Source organism: Triticum dicoccoides, chromosome 7A, assembly GCF_002162155.2.
Source record: "Triticum dicoccoides isolate Atlit2015 ecotype Zavitan chromosome 7A, WEW_v2.0, whole genome shotgun sequence".
Lineage (NCBI taxonomy): Eukaryota > Viridiplantae > Streptophyta > Magnoliopsida > Poales > Poaceae > Triticum > Triticum dicoccoides.
Window position 1 is genome coordinate 551804453 of NC_041392.1, and position 15647 is coordinate 551820099.

At 50.8% G+C, this 15647-nt stretch overlaps 1 protein-coding gene across 1 annotated transcript; it reads left to right on the top strand.

Moving 5' to 3' along the window:
* Positions 1 to 1811: 1811 nt before the first annotated feature.
* LOC119331361 lies at positions 1812 to 2967 on the top strand. The gene is made up of 2 exons (XM_037604528.1): positions 1812 to 2140; positions 2248 to 2967. Exons 1-2 carry the CDS (start codon positions 1993 to 1995, stop codon positions 2667 to 2669), a joined length of 570 nt encoding a protein of 189 aa, XP_037460425.1. The 5' UTR covers positions 1812 to 1992; the 3' UTR covers positions 2670 to 2967.
* Positions 2968 to 15647: the final 12680 nt, after the last annotated feature.

Consider the following 15647-nt stretch of genomic DNA (forward strand, 5'->3'; position numbering starts at 1 on the left):
TTTCTTTTCCCGGAGTTCCAAGCTTTCATCATCATGAAGATACATCTTATCATTACAAGGATTCACCTTGTGTTTTCAACTTCTCTTTCCTTTCGTTGGATCATTCCTTTTGTGTACCTGAGTTCTTCATGAAGGTTCTACATGGCTAATAAAGGATTTAATTCCTTCTCGAAGTGTTCATCAAGTTTCTTTTCGGAGGAGATCAAGTTTTCTTCATCTTGCAATCCGGAGTGCAATTCTTTCTTCCGTATCATTAGAGGATGTATTATGTCATTCTTGATAATTTGAGTTCATGTTTCATGATTCACATGTTGTTAAGAATGAGGTATTTTAAATCCATCAATCTCGTCATTGGAGTTACCTTGGGTTATATTCCACCTAAAGCCTTCCCTAAGGTTTGTTGCTAATTATGGTGCTTATAAATGTCCCAAGTTCTTCATTTTTCCTTTCGGTGAAATAAGTTTTCTCGTCTCCTTGTTCATATCAATCTAATTCTTCTTCCCGTGAGTGCCAGGCTGTCACCTCATAATTTGAGATGTACGCCACAAGACCACATCAAGCTTATCCTTTTCGTTGTGGATTTTTCCAACAACTCCGCTCGACCCGTCTCCTAAGGATGCCTTATCAAGCTCTCTTGAGCCATAAGATGGCATTTTCTTCTCAATTCTCCTATTTCAATTATCTATCTTCTATTCTTTCATTCCGGAGGCACTGCGATGTTGTTCTTTTCAACCTTCATCTCGTGTTGTCTAAGATCATGTCCCTTTCGTGCTTATCCATTTAATTGGAGTATAATGCCCCTTTTGCTCAAGCTCTTTCATTTTATCAGGTCTTTCATATCTTATCAACCGAAGTGCTACCCGAATCGGTTCTTTCTTTTCCCTTTTTCGTAATGGAGTGTTTTTAACTTTATTCTTCTCCGTGGCTTTCTTTGTTCCAATTTGTTCAACCTCTCAAGGCTTGTGGTTTCACTTGTTTGTCAAAGAAGTAACTTAGCTTTACCTCTTCTCTTTCTCTTCCATTTTCCCTCCGGTGCCATTCTAGATCTCGGGACGAGATCCTCTTGTAGTGGTGGAGTGTTGTAACGCCCCGAGACCGATGTGCCAGGTGTCTCCCAGTTATTCGCCATCGTTGCCATGTCATTTGCTTGCGTGTTGCATCTCATCATGTCATCATGTGCATTGCATCATCATGTTTTCAAAACTTGCATCTGTTCCGGTCTCCTCGTTCTCTCTGTTGTTCGTTCTAAGCCCAGACACACTTGCACGCGCCCGCGGCACGTCCGAAATTTTATTTTATAAGTGGCCGGAAAATGTTCTTGGAATGGGATGAAAGTTGGCATGCGGTGTTTTTATGTTGTAGGTAGGCCGCCTGCCAAGTTTCATCGCGTTCGGAGTCCGTTTGATAGCCCAACCGTTAACTATAGCGACAATATAGTCGGTCAAAACGTCGGACGTTTACGGTCTCCGGAAACAGTCGCCAGGCCTCCCTCTCTTCTCTTCTCTCAGCTCGAGACCATCTACACAGTCCGCTACCTACCCCCATACCCAACCTAAGCTCTCTCGTCAGCCCGCGGACCCCTCGCGCGCGTCCGAAAGTTGTCCCGAATCCGACCCGGACTGTCGCCACCGTTGTGTCCGGATCATCCCCAAACATCTACAAAACATCATCGGTTTCTCATTGGACTCTCCTAAGCTATTTATCCTCGACCGTCCAATTTTGATCAGAGGGACAAGTTAGCCCCTAACCTAAAACTCATCTGATATAAATATCAGATCCAACCTTAAAATTTAGGGGAGCTGTCCCGTCTTTCCTATTCTGCGCCGCCACTGCATCTTCCTAGGGATCCTCTCAGATCCCCTTCTCACCCAACCAGTGCGCTCCACCAATCTAGCCCCCTCCATCCACCGACGCCTCCCCTGCTCGATCCCGAGGGGATCACGAGCAGCTCCCCACCGGTTGCCAGCGCAGCAGCGCACCTCCCCTCGCGCCATGGGGCTCCAAGTCCGCCCAACTTGCCTCCGCTTCTATCCAGCAGGGAATGAGACCCCGACGACCTCCCGTGACCGGATCCAGCACGCCCAGGCCGAGCCCTACAGGATCTTCGCAGGAGCAGAAGCTCCTCCACCATGGACGCCGGGTACCAAGGGCGTGCCTCTCCTCCTCCTCACCTTCCCCTCCTTCCGTTTTCCCCTGCCATGGCCTCTCTCCTCACGATCTCCCTCTCTCTTTCTTGTGCTGCACCAGGAAATGCCATGGCCGCCACACCATGGAGTCACATCGACCCGGATCCGGCCGGGAACCAGACGAGCCCGTGCCTCCCCCGCCTCGGATCGGGTCGTCCCTGCGCCAAGTCCCTAGCCGCCGATGCCGTCGCGCCTTCTTCCCATGTGATGCTCGAGCGAGAGCCATGCCCGTGCTGCACCCCTGCTCAGGAACGAGCTCAGCACCGTCTTGTGCTTCGCCCCGCGCCTCAAGTCCCGCAGCGCCGCCTCCCTTGTTTCGTCTCCGGCCCCTGCCTCGCGTGCGTGACGTCCCGTGCCAGATCTCCAAGGCCAGCGCCGCCCGTCGCAGGAGCGCTCGTCCCCAAGTCCTGCACTGCCGCCGTTCGAGAGGAGGACAACGGAGCCGCGCCCCGCGTTGAGCAGTCTAGCGCCAGCCTGGACTAGTGCCACTCGCTGCGCGAGGCCTCCTCTGCTTCGCTCGCGGCCCAGCCTGCACCCCGCGGCCTGCCTCCACCTCCTCACCGACGGGCTGAAGCCCATGGTGAGCGCCCCAGCGCCCAGCAGTTTCGGCCCAATGTAGTTTTTTTTCGGTCTGCGAATTTTTCTAATTTCCGGGGAATTAGCAGATTTGCAGAAAAACCCTCATACTTCATGCATTTAATAACTTCTCAACCGTGCATCTGATTAAAACATTTTATATACGTAACATGCTTAGAATTGCATCTAGTTTCATAATATGTCATTTTCATCCATGTTTAAAATGTTTAAGACGCTGTTTGTTTAAATTTTGCTTAAATAACTTGCTAAAATGCTTAAATTCATAACTAAATAACCGTAGCTCGGTTTCTAACAAACTTTATATGTAATTGGGGCAGAAAAATGCCTAGTTTATCATGATGGCTTTACTTTGCATGTTTAATAACTCTAAAATTGTGTTTAGGACAGATCAGCACCAAACCAAAATATGCACATGAGGATTTTTCCGGAATTGTTGTTCGTTGCTTCCGGCCTCATTTAAACTTGACTAGATAGGTAGTTTTACTTTGCTTTAGTCTCTTGCCATGTTAAGAACATTTAATATTGTTGGGTACATAACGAGATCGAACTAAATAACTTGTCGTGGTGTTTCGTCGATATGCAACTCGTTGCATATTGCGCTCCACTTAATTTGTAGGGTTGCTTGTGCACTTTGCCATGCCATGCTTCATTAAACCGGACATGCATCATACTTGATTGTGCATCATGCCATGTTCATGTCGTGGTTGTTTACTATGTTGTTTGCTCTTTTCCGGTGTTGTTTCTTTGGGTTGGTTCCGGTAACGTCGTGTTTGTGAGGAACCATTCGTCTACGTCCGTTTGTCTTCTTCATGGACGCGTTCTTCTTCCTTGCGGGATTTCAGGCAAGATGATCATACCCTCGAAATCACTTCTATCTTTGCTTGCTAGATGCTCGCTCTTTTGCTATGCCAATGCTACGATGCCTACCACTTGTTTTCAAGCCTCCCAAATTTCCATGTCAAACCTCTAACCCACCATGTCCTAGCAAACCGTTGATTGGCTATGTTACCACTTTGCTCAGCCCCTCTTATAGCGTTGCTAGTTGCAGGTGAAGATTGGAGACCGTTCCTTGTTGGAACATTATTTTACTTGTTGGGATATCATTATATTATCTTGTTATCTTAATGCATCTATACACTTGGTAAAGGGTGGAAGGCTCAGCCTCTCGCCTAGTGTTTTGTTCCACTCTTGCCGCCCTAGTTTCCGTCATATCGGTGTTATGTTCCCAGATTTTGCGTTCCTTATGCGGTTGGGTTATAATGGGAACCCCTTGATAGTTCGCCTTGATTAAAGCTTTTCCAGCAATGCCCAACCTTGGTTTTACCTTTTGCCACCTAGCCTCTTTTTCCCTTGGGTTTCCGGAGCCCGAGGGTCATCTTATTTAACCCCCCCCCCAGGCCAGTGCTCCTCTGAGTGTTGGTCCGAACCAGGCAGCCTGCGGGGGCACCTCGGGGAAACTTGAGGGTTGGTTTTACTCGTAGCTTGACCTATCTGAGTGTGCCCTGAGAACGAGATATGTGCAGCTCCTATCGGGTTTGGTCGGCACATTCAGGCGGTGTTGCTGGACTTGTTTTACCATTGTCGAGGATGTCTTGTAACCGGGATTCCGAGCCTGACCGGGTCTTCCCGCTAGAAGGAATATCCTTCGTTGACCGTGAGAGCTTGTTATGGGCTAAGTTGGGACACCCCTGCAGGGATTTGAACTTTCGAAAGCCGTGCCCGCGGTTATGGGCAGATGGAAATTTGTTAATGTCTGGTTGTGGATAACTTGAACCTTAACTTAATTAAAATGAATCAACGGTATGAGTTACCGTGATGGCCTCTTCTCGGCGGAGTCCGGGAAGTGGACACGGTGTTGGAGTAATGTTTGTGCAGGTTGCTCTCTAGTTTCTCGCTCGCGCTTTGCCTCCTCTTCTCGCTCTCTTTTGCGAACAGGTTAGCCACCATATATGCTAGTCGCTTGCTGCAGCTCCACATATATACCTTGCCTTTCCTATTAAGCTCAAATAGTCTTGATCGCGAGGGTGCGAGATTGCTGAGTCCCTGTGGCTCACAGATTACTATTACACCAGATGCAGGGCCCGACGATTCCGCTCCAGGCAACGCGCTCGAGCTCAAGTGGGAGTTCGACGAGGACTCTCAATGATACTATGTTTCTTTTCCTGATGATCAGTAGTGGTGCCCAGTTGGGGGTGATCGGGACCGTGTCGCATGTTGGGTTATCTTTTATTTTGGCGCCGTAGTCGGGCCATGAGTGTTTGGATGATGTAATGTTATTTATGCACTTTGATTGAAGTGGCGATTGTAAGCCAACTATGTATCTCTTTCCCTTATGTATTACATGGGTTGTGTGAAGATTACCTCACTTGCGACATTGCTTTCAATGCGGTTATGCCTCTAAGTCATGCTTCGACACGTGGGAGATATAGCTGTATCGAGGGCGTTACATATGGCCAACAGGATTGGGACGCGGACAACGAAGAAATTCGACACCCACCCACCACCCACTTCGTAGCCACTGTCGATGATTTAACCGACATGCTCGACTTCGACTCCGAAGACATCGATGGTATGGACGACGATGTAGGAGACAAACATGAATATTGAATCATACGACGGCACAACAGATCCCGCAGTATGGATCGAGTATTTCCTCCTCCACATGCACATGGCCCGTGGTGATGACTTACACGCCATCAAATACCTCCCACTAAAGCTCAAAGGACCAGCGCGGCATTGGCTTAACAGCTTGCCAGCGGACTCCATTAGCTGTTGGGAAGATCTGGAAGCCGCATTCCTCGACAACTTTCAGGGCACTTATGTGCGACCACCAGACGCCGATGACTTGAGCCACATAATTCAGCAGCTAGAAGAGTCGGCCAGGCAATTCTGGACTCGGTTCCTTACAAAGAAAAATCAAATCGTCGACTGTCCGGATGTAGAGGCCTTAGCGGCTTTCAAACACAACATCCAAGACGAGTGGCTAGCCCGGCACCTTGGTCAGGAAAAGCCAAAATCTATGGCAGCTCTCACGACGCTCATGACCCGCTTTTGTGCGGGAGAAGACAGCTGGCTGGCTCGCAGTAATAACATATCAAAGAACCATGGTACCTCAGATACCAAGGACGGAAATAGCAGGTCACGTTGCAACAAATATAAGTGCCACATTAACAGCGAAAATACCGAGGATACGACAGTCAATGCCGGATTCAAAGGCTCCAAACCCGGTCAGCGGAAAAAGCCATTCAAACAAAGTATGCCGGGTCCGTCCAGCTTGGACCGTATACTCGATCGCTCATGTCAAATACACGGCACCCCAGGCAAGCCAGCCAATCACACCAACAGGGATTGTTGGGTGTTCAAGTAGGCCAGCAAGTTAATTGCCAAAAACAAGGACAAGGGGCCGCATAGCGATGACGAGGAGGAGCCCCGGCAGCCACAAACCGGACAGAAGATGTTTCCCCTGCAAGTGCGGACTGTGAACATGATATACGCAACCCACATCCCCAAGATGGAGCGGAAGCGTGCGCTCAGAGACGTATATGCGTTGGAGCCAGTCGCCCCAAAGTTCAACCCTTGGTCCTCCTGTCCGATCACCTTCGATCGCAGGGACCACCCCACTAGTATCCATCATGGCGGATTCGCCACACTGGTCCTAGACCCAATCATTAACGGATTTCACCTCACTCGAGTCCTTATGGATGGCGGCAGCAGCCTGAACCTGCTTTATCAGGACACAATGCGCAAAATGGGTATAGACCCCTCAAGGATCAAACCCACAAAAACGACCTTCAAAGGCGTCATTCCAGGTGTAGAGGCCCATTACACAGGCTCAATTACACTGGAAGTGGTCTTTGGATCCCCGGATAACTTCTGAAGCGAAGAGTTAATCTTCGATATAGTCTCGTTCTGTAGTGGTTATCACGCGCTGCTCGAGCGAACCGCATTCGCTAGATTCAATGCTGTACCGCATTATGCATACCTCAAGCTCAAGATGCCAGGACCTCGCAGAGTTATTACAGTCAATGGAAACACATAGCGCTCTCTCCGAACAGAGGAGCACACCGCGGCCCTCGCAGCAGAAGCGCAAAGCATCCTTTCAAGGCAATCAACCAGTTCGGCGCTTCAAAGCCCGGACACCTTCAAGCGCGCTCGGAGCAATCGGCAAATAGACCGCCTGGCGCGATCTGAGCTCGCGTAGCAATACGACGGCCACCCCAATCCCAGCCCAATGGCGAAACTCGTGCCACGCGTACATAATTACGCATTAAAAATACCATGGGCATAGGTGGGGAGGGGGCACAACTGCGGCACGCCCCAAGACGCGGCTTAAACCGCACTAGGGGCATCTCCTTTGGTTATTTTTCTCTTTTTTTCAGGACCTTAATCTCTGGAAACATTGTCCGGCAACACTATTGCCGAACACATGATGCAGCAACCATGGAGGCAGATAGCTACGTCATACCACAGAATTACCAGGTGGAATACAGTAACGAGCGAAATATTCGATTTAATATCATTCCTCGGCTTGCCCTTGGAAGGGACATAGTCCCACTCTTTGCTTATCGCACTATCTGTATCACTCTGCTTTAACGCAATTTTTTGAATAAACAATGCATGACATTACGACTATTATTGCATTCTTGTTATATATATATATATATATGTGTGTGTGTGTGTGTGTGTGTGTGTGTTCATTAATGACGCCTTGCAACCGTACACTTTGGTACGGCCAATACACCAGGGGCTTACGTACCCCACAATACGGTGTGAAAAGTCCGAACACTTTCACAAGTGCGGCACCCCGAACTTATAGCATTATATGCATCAGCTCCGAATCATGTCTTTGGTCAAATGTTGGGTTTGCCCGGCTCCTATGTTTTGGTACCTTACGTTCCGCTCTATCGGCTAAGGTAGCGCTAGGAGAACTACTACGATTGTGCCCCGGTTCTGCTGGGTTCAGCACCTCAGTAGAGAAAGCTAAAACTGACTGTCATGATAAGGCGAGAGACTGGTCGCTGTTCGGCGAGGTTTCCGAGTCCCTAAAGACTTATGCCGCTTAGAGCGAGGGGCCGGCCCTATCCGGCTTAAAGGCGTGTATCGCGCCCCAAATTCAGCCTTCCGAATACCAGGGGCTTCGCCGAAATTTAAAAGTATAGAATTCTATGGATAAGTGAGAGTGATAAAGCATTATTAGTCTGGTTGCCTTGTTCGCTGTGCTGAGCACCTCCCTTGAAGGACCCAAACATGGGAACAAGAGTGCTCAGGTTTATCCCGAACACCCCAGCACTCGTGGCATGGGGGTAGAAGCCGAGGACTAGCCATCTCTCAGATTGGATAAACAGCCAAATAGAAGGTAATATTTTAAATTCAAACAAGCGTTGCATAGAGCATATGAAACAAGTTTTCATAAATACAGGATAAAACGAGCAAGTCTCACTCAAATATTACATCTTTTGAACACTCGTCCTCTATGAGACGGGCACCCGGCAGAACACCCTCATAGTACATCTCGGGGTAGCGGTGCTCCTTGCCCTCCGACGGCCCCTCCTTGATCAGCTTCACGACGTCTAGCTTGACCCACTGCAATTTCACACGGGCGAAAGCCCGGCGAGTACCCTCAATGCAGACAGATCGCTTGACGACCTCCAGCCGCGGGCATGCATCCACAAGCCGCCTCACCAGGCCAAAGAAGCTGTTCGGAAGGGCGTCGCCAGGTCACAGCCGGACTATAAAGCCCTTCATGGCCTGATCGGCCGCCTTATGTAGCTCGACCATCTGCTTCAGCTGGTCGTTCATTGGCACCGGGTGTTCGGCCTCAGCATACTGAGACCAGAATAGCTTCTCCATTGAGCTTCCATCCTCGGCCTGGTAAAATTGTGCGGCATCGGACACGCTGCGGGGCAAATCTGCGAATGCTCCTGGAGAGCTCCGGATTCGGGTAAGTAATTGATAATTTACTTTTACATGCTTGCTTTGCATATAGAAAGACTTACCCGCCGCTTTCTTCTTCATCGCGTCGATCTACTAGAGGGCCTTTTGGGCTTCGGCCTTGGCACTTTTTGCGCTCTCGAGGGCCGCGGCAAGCTCAGACTCCCGCGTCTTTAAGTCAAGCTCCAATGCCTCGTGCTTCGCCACGAGAGCCTGGAGCTCTTGCTGCACCTCGCCAACCCAAGCCTCGTGCTTCTCTCGCTCGGTGCGCTCCTTGGCCGCTTTATCTTCAGCCTTGGTTAGCGCTTGCTTCAGTGTCGCCACCTCGGTCGTGGCCCCTGGCAAATATACGATGATCCTGTCATTTTGCAATCGCGTCTTCTTTTATATATATACATATCTATAGATAGGGTATTACTTACCCTTGTTCTCCTCGATCTGCCTCTTGGCAAGGCCGAGCTCTTTCCTGGACCCCTCGAGGTCCTGCTTCAGTACGGCGACCTTCGCAGTCAGTGCGGTGGACGCCAGTAGCAAAGCCTGCATATGCATATTGACATACTTATATTAGACTCCTGCGATATTATTTGATCCTCTGTTCAGCTTTTCTTTATGAACACCGAACAAAGCATCAGGGGATACTGTCTATGCGGTAATATTTCTACTACATTTTAAAACACTTACCTCAAAGCTTGTTAGAAGGCTAGCACAGGTTTCAGTCAACCCGCTCTTGGCGGACTGAACCTTCTAGCCCACCGCACTCATAATAGTATGGTGCTCCTCGTCAATGGAAGCGCTGTGAAGCGCTTCCAGCAGATTGTCCGGCGCCTCTGGATGGACAGAGGTCACCGGCACAGGCGTCTTGCCCCTATTAGAAGGAGGCTGCCTGCCCGAGCCCGGAACCACTGGAGGTTCCGGCGCGGTGTTCGGCTGAGGGCCGAACTCGGAGCTCTCAGGGGCCCCGTCCCCTCGGCTCCCGGAGTCCGGAAGGTCGCCTTGAGGCGCCTCCGGGACGGTCTCCCCTCGATCCAGTTCCTCTTGAGAGAGCACCTCGGCGTCGTCGGCAGGATGAGGGGAGGTGGCGGTCAGGACTGGATCGCTATCCATGTCCAATGAGCCCAGGGAGCCGTCCGATGATACATCAATACTGGCTCATGGCAGTCTGTATAATTATGTTCGGCGTTAGGGAAAGAAGTGCGACAAAGGAATGCTATGAGTTACTCTGGTATCCGAATACTTATGATCTCCCCAGGGGCCTGGCCCTGGGCAACCACTCGTCTTCGCCTTCGTCGGCGGCGGTGGAACTGTCCGGAAGGAGAGTCCTTCCCTTCTTGGACCCTTCGGGCCCCCAGTTGGGGCAGCCTTCCTTTTCTTATCTTCCCCAGTCGGAGGGGGAGCATCTTCTTCTTCTTCCTCGTCTTCGGGGGAGGAGTGCGCCACAAAGTCATCGGACGGTGAGTCCGACGACACCTGGCGTCAGGAACTCTTTCAGGTTCCCTTGGCCTTCTTGGTCTTCTCCGGCACTGTATAAGGAGCCGGAGTCAGCATCTTCGCCAGAAGAGCGTCTGCTGGGCCTTCGGGCAAAGGAGCCGGACAGTCGATCTGTCCAGCCGTCTCCTGCCAGTCCTGTCAAAGGTATGGGAGTTCAGATCCCACATGGAGTCAATCTATAAAAAATAAGTATCCTCTGAAAGGTAAAGCAGCTTACCGCACTGGCTTGGCGCTTCGCGCTGAATCCGCGATCCTCGGTAATGGGAGGGGGGACCTCGGCGCTTTTGAACAGCACCCTCCAGGCATCTTCGTGAGTTGTGTCGAAGAGCCTGTTCAGAGTTCGGTGTTGCGCCGGGTCGAACTCCCACAAGTTTAACTCCCGTTGTTGGCATGGGAGGATCCGGCGGTGGAGCATGACCTGGACCATGTTGACAAGTTTGAGCCTCTTGTTCACCATGTTTTGAATACATGTTTGGAGTCCGGTCAGCTCTCCCGAACTACCCCAGGACAGGCCATTCTCTGTCCAGGAGGTGAGCCGCGTGGGGATGCCAGATTGGAACTCGGGGGCCGCTGCCCATGTAGGGTCGCGTGGCTCGGTGATGTAGAACCACCTCGATTGCCACCCCTTTATGGTTTCCACAAAGGAGCCCTTGAGCCATGTTACGTTGGGCATCTTGCCCACCACGGCGCCTCCGCACTCCGCCTGGTGGCCGCCCACAACCTTCGGCTTGACATTGAAGGTCTTCAACCATAAGCCGAAGTGGGGCTTGATGCGGAGAAAGGCCTCGCACACAACGATAAACGCTGAGATGTTGAGGATGAAGTTCGGGGCCAGATCGTGGAAATCCAGGCCGTAATAGAACATGAGCCCCCGGACCAATGGGTGGAGAGGGAATCCCAGTCCGCAGAGGAAATGGGTGAGGAACACTACCCTCTCATGGGGCCTGGGGGTGGGGATGAGTTGCCCCTCATCTGGGAGCCGGTGCACGATGTCGTCTGGCAGGTGTCCGGCTCTCCTCAGCTTCTTGATGTCTCCATCCGTGACGGAGGAGACCATCCACCTGCCTCCCGCTCCGGACATGGTTGGAGAAGGTTGAGGTGGGAAGTGCGGACTTGGGTGCTAGAGCTCGAGTGTGCGAAAACGGATGAGCAAAGGAGGAAGAAGGCGTGGATAGAAAGGTGAATCCTTATCCCTTTATATGGGCGGACGAAACTAAGCATCCCCACTTGCCTGGTAAAACTCGCTTATCCCCCAAGCACCGTAATCGATGGCGCGGTTGGGTTACCCACGCCCGTATTAATGAGAATTCCGTGATAACGGGACACGATCTCTGCTTTGACAAAGACGTGTCCAAAAACTGCCTCGCGTTATGTGCGGGGCTAGTTAAAGGAAACGGTTCGAATAATCACCGGGCCATGGCATAACGTCATACTGTCAAGACAAGTCAGCAAATTAGATTTTTGAAAATATTATCCTCTCTACGGTGGTATGTGGAACTTATTTTGCAGGGTCGGACACTATCCTCGTATTCAAATTCTTCTGTGATGTATTCGGAGAAGGAACCCGCATTGCAATGCCGAAGACAATACTGCGCGCCCGACTCATCGTCATTGAAGCCTGGTTCAGGGGCTACTGAGGGAGTCCTGGATTAGGGGGTCTCCGGACAGCCGGACTATATCCTTTGGCCGGACTGTTAGACTATGAAGATACAAGATTGAAGACTTCGTCTCGTGTCCGGATAGGACTCTACTTGGCGTGCAAGGCATGCTAGGCAATACGGATATGGATATCTCCTCCTTTGTAACCGACCTTGTGTAACCCTAACCCTCTCCGGTGTCTATATAAACCGGAGGGTTTTAGTCCGTAGGGGACAACAACCACAGCATACAATCATACCATAGGCTAGCTTCTAGGGTTTAACCTCTCTGATCTCATGGTAGATCTACTCTTCTACTACCCATATCATCAATATTAATCAAGCAGGACGTAGGGTTTTACCTCCATCAAAAGGGCCCAAACCTTGGTAAAACATTGTGCCCCCTGCCTCCTGTTACCATCCGGCCTAGACGCACAGTTCGGGACCCCCTACCCGAGATCCGCCGGTTTTGACACCGACACCTAGGGTTCATACTTTCGCTAGTGCAAGTTCCCTCAACAATACTAACATAATTGGATCACATAACTATCCCTCAACATGCAACAAAGAGTCACTCCAAAGTCACTAATAGCGGAGAACAAATGAAGAGATTATGGTAGGGTACGAAACCACCTCAACGTTATTCTTTCCAATCAATCCGTTGGGCTATTCCTATAAGTGTCACAAACAGCCCTAGAGTTCGTACTAGAATAACACCTTGAGACACAAATCAACCAAAATTCTAATGTCACCTAGATACTCCAATGTCACCTCAAGTATCCGTGGGTATGATTATACGATATGCATCACACAATCTCAGATTCATCTATTCAACCAACACAAAGAACCTCGAAGAGTGCCCCAAAGTTTCTACCGGAGCATCACGGCGAAAACTTATGACAACCCCTATGCATAGGTTCATGTGCGGAACCCGCAAGTTGATCACCAAAACATACATCAAGTGAATCACGAGATATCCCATTGTCACCACAGATACGCACGACAAGACATACATCAAGTGTTCTCAAATCTTTAAAGACTCAATCCAATAAGATTACTTCAAAGGGGAAACTCATTTCATTACAAGAGAGTAGAGGGGGGAAGAAACACCATAGGATCCAAATATAATAGCAAAGCTCGCGATACATCAAGATCGTATCATCTCAAGAACACGAGAAAGAGAGAGAGATCAAACACATAGCCCTGAGGGAGAACTACTCCCTCCTCGTCATGGAGAACACCGGGATGATGAAGATGGACACCGGAGAAGGATTCCCCCTCCGGCAGGGTGCCGGAATGGGTCTAGATTGGCTTTCGGTGGCTACGGAGGCTTCTGGCAGCGGAACTCCCGATCTATTGTGCTCACGGATGTTTTTAGGGTATATGGAGATATATAGGCGGAAGAAGTACGTCAGGGGGGCCACGAGGGGCTCACAAGGGTGGAGGGCGCGCCCAGGGGGGTGGGCGCGCCCCCTCCTCGTGACCTCCTCACAGATCCCCTGACGTGCACTCCAAGTCTTCTGGGCTTCTTTCCTTCCAGAAATGAGTTCTGTGAAGTTTCAGGTTAATTGGACTCCATTTGATTTTCCTTTTCTTCGAAACCCTAAAACAGGGTAAAAAACAGAAACTGGTACTCGGCTCTGTGTTAATAGGTTAGTCCCAAAAATGATATAAATGTGTATAATAAAGCCCATAAACATTCAAAATAGTAGATAATATAGCATGGAGCAATCAAAAATTATAGATACGTTGGAGACGTATCAGTAATATTTTCTTATATTTTGATTACTTACCTCAAAGCCTGTTAGGAGGCTAGCACAAGCTTCGGTCAGTTTGTTTTTGGCGGACTGAACCTTCTCGACCACCGCACTCATAATAGTGCGGTGCTCTTCATCGATGGAAGCGCTGCAAAGCGCTTCCAGCAAGTTGTCCGTTGCCTATGGTTGGATAGAGGACACCAGCACGGATGGTTGGCCCCCCTTAATGGGGGACTGCCTACCGGAATTCGAAACCATCAAAGGTTCCGGCACAGTGTCCGGCTGGGGGCCGAACTCGGAGCCTGTAGGGACCTCGCTCCCTTGGTACCCAGGGTCCGGGAAGTCGCCTCGAGGCGCCCCCAGGACGACCTCCGCTTGGCATGGTGCCTTTGGATACAACACCTCGGCGTTGTCCGTAGGGCTAGGGGTGGTAGCGGTCGGGAGAGAACCGTTGTTCATATCCGACGAGTCCAGAGAGCCGCTCGATGAGGGTACGTCGAGATGAGCTCGGGACAGACTGCATAATCATGTTCGGCATGAGGAGAGGCAGTGCAATAAAACATACCACGAAGTGCTATGGTGCCCGGACACTTACGATGTTGCCAGGGGCTTGACCCTGGGGAGCCACTTGTCACCGCAGTCGGCGGCCATTGTGGTGCAGTCCGGAGGGAGGGTCCTTCCCTTATTGGACCCTTCGGCCTCCCGGTTTCCTCTTCCTCCTCCTCGTCTTCATGGGAGGAGTGCGCGTCGGAGTCATCGGACGATGAGTCCGATACGACCTTCCGCCGGTGACCCTTTCAGGTCCCCGTGGTTTTCTTCTTGGTCTTCTTCACCGGCACCTTGTAAGGTACCGGAGTCAGCATCTCCGTTAGGAGAGCACCTGCAGGATCTTCGGGCAGGGGGGCTAGGCAATCAAGCTGCTCCGCTGTCTCTATCCAGTCCTATTAATGGCATACAAGCTTAGATCTTGCGTATAACTAAACCGGGGCAAATAAATACCCTGAGAGATATAAAAACTTACCGGATTGGCACAACGTTTTGTGCTAAGTCTGCGGTCCTCGGTGAGGGAAGGAGGAATCTCGGCGCCCTTGAACAACACCCTCCAGACGTCCTCATGTGTCATGTCATAGAGCTCCCGCAGCGTCTGGTGCTTGGCCGAGTCGAACTCCCACAAATCGAATGCCCGTCGTTGACACGGGAGGATCCGGCGGAAGAGGATGACCTGGACCACGTTGACGAGCTTGATTTTCTTGCTCGTCATGTTCCGGATACAGGTCTAGAGTCCAGTCAACTCTACTGAAGAACCCCAGGACAGGCCCTTCTCTTTCTAGGAGGTGAGTCGTGTGGGGATTCCAGATCAAAATTTGGGGGCCGCCGCCCAGTTGGAGTCGCGCGGCTCGGTGGTGTAGAACCCCCCCGATTGCCACCCCTTTATGGTATCCACATAGGTGCCCTCGAGCCAGGTGACATTAGGCATCTTGCCCACCATGTCACCTCCGCACTCTGCGTGTTGGCTGCCCACCACCTTCGGTTTAACATTGAAGGTTTTCAGCCATAGGCCGAAGTGGGGCTTGATGCAGAGGAAGGCCTCGCACACGACGATAAACGCCGAGATGTTGAGGATGAAATTGGGGGCCAGATCATGAAAATCCAGCCCATAGTAGAATGTGAGCCCACGGACAAACGGTTGGAGGGGAAATCCCAGTCCGCGGGTTCGGGCGTTGGGATGATCTGCCCCGCATTTGGCAGCCGGTGCGCGATATCCGCAGCCAGGTATCCGGCTTGCCGTAACTTTTTGATGTTCTCCTCCGTGACGGAGGAGACCATCCAGTTGCCTCCTGCTCCGAACATGCTTGGATTGTTTTGAGAAGAAGAATGCGAGCTTGGGCGCTAGAGCTCGAGTGTGCGGGAATGGGTAAGCGAGGAGGAAGAAGGCGTGGGTGAAAAACTAAATCTTTGTCCCTTTATAAGGGCGGAAGAGGCGATGTGTCTCCCCACTTGCCTGGAAAAACCGCTTATTCCCCAGGCGCCGTAATTGATGGCGCGGTTGG